Here is a 4,647-nt window from a genome sequence, read left to right on the forward strand (position 1 = left end):
GGGGAGAGAGCGGGGTCGGGGAGTCAGTGTTCCTCACCTCACTGGAGCCCGGCAGTTGGTCCCCTATGTACTTGGCATTGAAGTGGTACCCGGACTGTCCGATGGAGCTCATGTGAAAATGGTGGCTGACCTGCAGCAGGGGGGAGAGAGAGGTTCTTGTCAGCGGCTCTTCCTCATAGATGTGAGCAATGACAGGTTCTCTTCAGTGAGTCTCAGACGTACCTGAAAATGGCTGCTGAGATATTTGTTAATGATCACCTTCACCCCCTCCATCTGCTGCGGGAAAACTTCTACAACCAGAAAGAACAAAATACAATAATGAGTGCTACATATTATACCCCCTCACAGAGATCACATGACTCCCCATGACAATGCCGGCTTTTCTCCAGTAGGACGGCGCCATCTCTGTTCAGGCATCATCCAGGGTCACCGTCTACTTCCTGGACCGAGATGTCGGTGTTCTATCAAAAGTTCCAACTCGTCGAGATCTCCAACCATCTGACTTCCAGTCAGAAGAGGTGTGGCCGAGAAGACTGTACTGTACGTGCTCCACCCGCGACATTTCCCTATACACATACTACACAGCAATAAAGTATTATAATGAACTCGGGTCAGACTAATCCAGCACGTTATTCATCTGAGTTACACAAGCGGCGACCATATTGGGTGGGGCAACTCAGATGAATAACGTGCTGGATTAGTCTGACCCGAGTTCATTATAATACTTTATTGCTGTGTAGTATGTGTATAGGGAAATGTCGCGGGTGGAGCACGTACAGTACAGTCTTCTCGGCCACACCTCTTCTGACTGGAAGTCAGATGGTTGGAGATCTCGACGAGTTGGAGCTTTCGACAGAACACCGGCTCAGAGATGGCTGTACCATCAATGTCTGGCACAGATCAGCCCCTGCTGCAGCCTCTCACCTAGCGACTGGATACAAAGTTACAATGTTGCAGTCTGATCACTGGGGGAGGGGAGACTGAGGAAACGCTTCCTCCTGCCTGCAGCATTCTGATCACTGGGGAGGGGAGACTGAGGAAACGCTTCCTCAAAGAGGGAGAGGAGACTGAGGAAATGCTTCCTCCTGCCTGCAGCAGACTGATCACTGGGGGAGGGGAGACTGAGGAAATGCTTCCTCCTGCCTGCAGCAGACTGATCACTGGGGGAGACTGAGGAAACGCTTCCTCCTGCCTGCAGCAGACTGATCACTGGGGGAGGGGAGACTGAGGAAACGCTTCCTCCTGACAGGTCCTCTTCGGGGCTCCCGTCACACCATAACTCACCTTTACAGCTTTTGTGCAGCTCATCGAAGCTCCCCGGGTTGGGCAGAAGTGTCGGCCGCCTCCGTCCCCTCCAGGAAGGCTGCGGGGGGTGGTGGGTGAAGAAGTTCCCCATGCCGGCTGCCGCCAATGACGTAAATCGGAGAGACCGCTGTCGCCGTTACTGAGCGGAGGGTTTAGGAGGGACATGGCGGCCTCCTGCGACATCCCGGCTGGACGGCCCCCATAATCCTTTGCGGGAACGCTGCGTGGGCTTCATCAGTAAAGCTGGAAGGGAGAAGAGACAGGAGGTCGGTTATGGAGCGCGGCGGCTTTCAGGAGCCGATCCTTCACACTATGGCGGCCATGTTTAAAGGGCCCTCAAGCTATATCTATGTATCCAGCTAGCCAGGCGGACATGTTTACTGGCCTGGAGGGGACAGGCGGGGAGACAATCATACAAGGAACAGGAAACATCTGCTGCTGCCCTGATTGGATCACAGACCTGCCCATCACCCCACCACTGTACAGAGGATCAGAAGAAGCCAATATGAAGACGGATAGAGGTACTTGTACTGAACTGAATTAGGAAATCCACCTTAGCTGGCTCCGAGCTGTACAGCAAAAGCACAGACAAGGGATTGTACCCTTACCCAGGGCCACTGTGCAAAGCCTGCGGAATCCCTCTGCACTAGGCATACAAATACCTGATGTCTGTCCATGGCATTGAAAAATTCGTATTTATTCAGATTTTGTAATTCAATAAAGAAAAAGAGCAAAACAGACATGTCAGCATTGTGAGGAATGTGCTGTGGCCCCTTCCTGTTCCTGGCTGAGGGGACACACAAGGCTGAGCTCTCACCTCGCTCTATCCGGCAATCTCCATCCCCGGACTGCGCCTTTCCTCCCATTCATGTCAGCTAGAGATGGGCGGCCATTGTTACTGCTGGCAGACTCCGCCTGGCGTGACGTCGGCAAAGCATGCAGCGCTGAGGGAGGCGGCCATGTTGGATGTGGGCAGCGGAGGAGGTGGCGATAGAGGAGGCGTGGCTACGGCTTTTGGTCACCAATAGGAAAACGTTTCGTCACATGACCTAATTGTACTACAGAGGGGCGGGGCGGAAACTGAAAGCGAGCGTCTATCATCCAGGAGGACCTGTCACAGAGCGATAAAGGGGACCTGTCACAGAGCGATAAAGGGGACCTGTCATAGAGCGATAAAGGGGACCTGTCACAGATCAATAAAGGGGACCTGTCATGGACCGATAAAGTATTATGAGAGGTTTACTAATAGCAGACTATGAGCCAGGCACTGTTTACAACACGTAATGTAAGGCAGGTCCTCTTTATTATATAAATAAGGACAGGTTCTCTTTACTAATACGAGCTGATATATGACAGGTCCTCTTTATTATATAACTAGTGACAGGTCCTCTTTATTATATAAATAATGACAGGTCCTCTTTAGTAATCTATGACTGAGATATGACAGATCCTCTTTATTATATAACTAGTGACAGGTCCTCTTTATTACATAAATAATGACAGGTCCTCTTTATTATATAACTAGTGACAGGTTCTCTTTATTATATAAATAATGACAGGTCCTCTTTAGTAATCTATGACTGATATATGACAGGTCCTCTTTATTATATAACTAATGACACGTACTCTTTAGTAATCTATGACTGAGATATGACAGGTCCTCTTTATTATATAAATAGTGATAGGTCCTCTTTAGTAATCTATGAATGATATATGACAGGTCCTCTTTATTATATAACTAATGACACGTACTCTTTAGTAATCTATGACTGATATAAGGCAGGTCCTCTTTATTATATAAATAGTGACAGGTCCTCTTTAGTAATCTATGACTGAGATATGACAGGTCCTCTTTATTATATAAATAGTGGTAGGTCCTCTTTAGCATTCTATGACTGTTATAAGACAGGTCCTCTTTAGTATTATGCAGCATTCCCTCCGCACAGTGCGAAGACAGGTCCTCTTCCGGGAAATAGGGGCGTGTCCTGTGACGTAGAATGGCACGGCTCGGTCACGTGCACAGCAGGGAGGTTCTCTGGCTCTTTAAGGTAATCCCCGCCCTCCTCGTGACGTCATGTTAAGCGACGATTGGCTGCGCGTGCCAGGCCCCTGACTTCCGGGGTTGTTAGGGCAAGCGATGGTGTAGGTGTCCCCGGGAGGAGAAGATCAGGACAGAGCGGGGACCGGCGGGCTGCGGGAGAGGTGAGTGTGGGGGGATGAAAAAAACCGACCTCACAACACTGTATGTGTACAGAGAGAACCGACCTGTGTCCGATATGGAGACACACACTGACCTCTGTACAGCCACCATTCATCTATGTATCACCGACATTTACTGCAGCGCTGTACAACACTGAGCCGGTCACATCAGTCTCTGTACAGAGGAGCTTACAACACAGAACACTGACCCCTCTCTCCCTCTCAGGTCATGCCTCCTCTCCCCGGTGAAGCACACAGGAAGTTGCGGCTCTGCTGATGGAGATCTGTGAACGGTCGGCTCCCTGAGGAGGTAACTGACTACATCTGTATTATACACCTCCCCCGCCATTGTCCCCGACACAGGATCTGAATGCAGCCTATTAACATATAATAGATCGGCTTTAGCTCGGTGTGACCCATTGTGTCAGCCGGCATTGTTTCATAATCAACGTCTCGTACAGATAAGGTTGGCCTGATAGGGACACCGTGGTTGTTGGCCTTTGTAGGGAAAGGGGATGGTTGCTTTTGGCCCTTGTGGGAGGGTGGGTGGCTGGCTGGCTGTTGGCCCTTGTAGGGACACCATGACTTTTTCTCTTAATTATTCACTGGATATAAGGTTAGTCCTTTTTTTTGGGTGGAGTTCAAGGTTGTTCCGGGGTCAGCGAACTCTCAGAAGGTTTCTGGTTTATATATTTATGGCAGTGTGAGCTTCTCTCCGGTATCAGGCGGCATCATATGAGTCACCTCCGCTATGACCGCACTCAGTGACTTGCCCCTGCATTAATTAGTTCTGTAAATGCCCCAAAACTGGTCCTGGCCGGAGTCAGGGAATTGATGGGTTTCCAGTGCGATTTAAGGAGTTACACCTGACTTCCAAGTGTTCCTATAAACAGGACCTGTCATGGCGGCTTCCATAGCGCTGGTGGTTGCCATTGCTGGATCAGGGGAGCGGTGCTAGTTCCCCGGCAGGGTGCTTCACTTGTGTGACCAGCATCGCTTCTGGGCAATGTGGGCCATTGATGTGCCAGGTCACAGCTGTCGTAACCCGTCCCTTATGTAACAATTTTTTCCCATCCATTGATGGACAAAGGAAGTCAATAGTGTCGGATTACACTGCCATCTACAGGATTTTGTGTTTCCTCC

The 4,647-nt window shown here is 49.9% G+C and overlaps 2 protein-coding genes across 3 annotated transcripts in view; one reads left to right on the plus strand and one right to left on the minus strand.

The window, feature by feature from the left end:
* TOMM40L (translocase of outer mitochondrial membrane 40 like) overlaps nucleotides 1-1,418 on the minus strand; it is a 5,619-nt gene extending 4,201 nt beyond the window's left edge. For both annotated transcript variants that reach the window (XM_018566196.1, XM_018566195.1), the window contains exons 1-3: nucleotides 1,285-1,418; nucleotides 223-290; nucleotides 38-130 (exon numbers count right to left, since the gene is read on the minus strand). In XM_018566196.1, coding sequence (XP_018421698.1) covers nucleotides 38-130; nucleotides 223-290; nucleotides 1,285-1,396 — 273 coding nt within the window. In that variant the 5' untranslated portion in view covers nucleotides 1,397-1,418. The remainder of the gene's footprint in view (nucleotides 1-37; nucleotides 131-222; nucleotides 291-1,284) is intronic.
* Nucleotides 1,419-3,373: 1,955 nt separating this feature from the next.
* SLC25A44 (solute carrier family 25 member 44) overlaps nucleotides 3,374-4,647 on the plus strand; it is a 4,351-nt gene continuing 3,077 nt past the window's right edge. The window contains exons 1-2 of the mRNA XM_018566194.1: nucleotides 3,374-3,507; nucleotides 3,731-3,814. The gene's annotated coding sequence lies outside the window, so the exon portion shown is untranslated. The remainder of the gene's footprint in view (nucleotides 3,508-3,730; nucleotides 3,815-4,647) is intronic.

This window comes from Nanorana parkeri, unplaced genomic scaffold (genome assembly GCF_000935625.1).
Source record: "Nanorana parkeri isolate BGI_ZX_2015 unplaced genomic scaffold, ASM93562v1 scaffold923, whole genome shotgun sequence".
Classification (NCBI taxonomy): Eukaryota; Metazoa; Chordata; class Amphibia; order Anura; family Dicroglossidae; genus Nanorana; species Nanorana parkeri.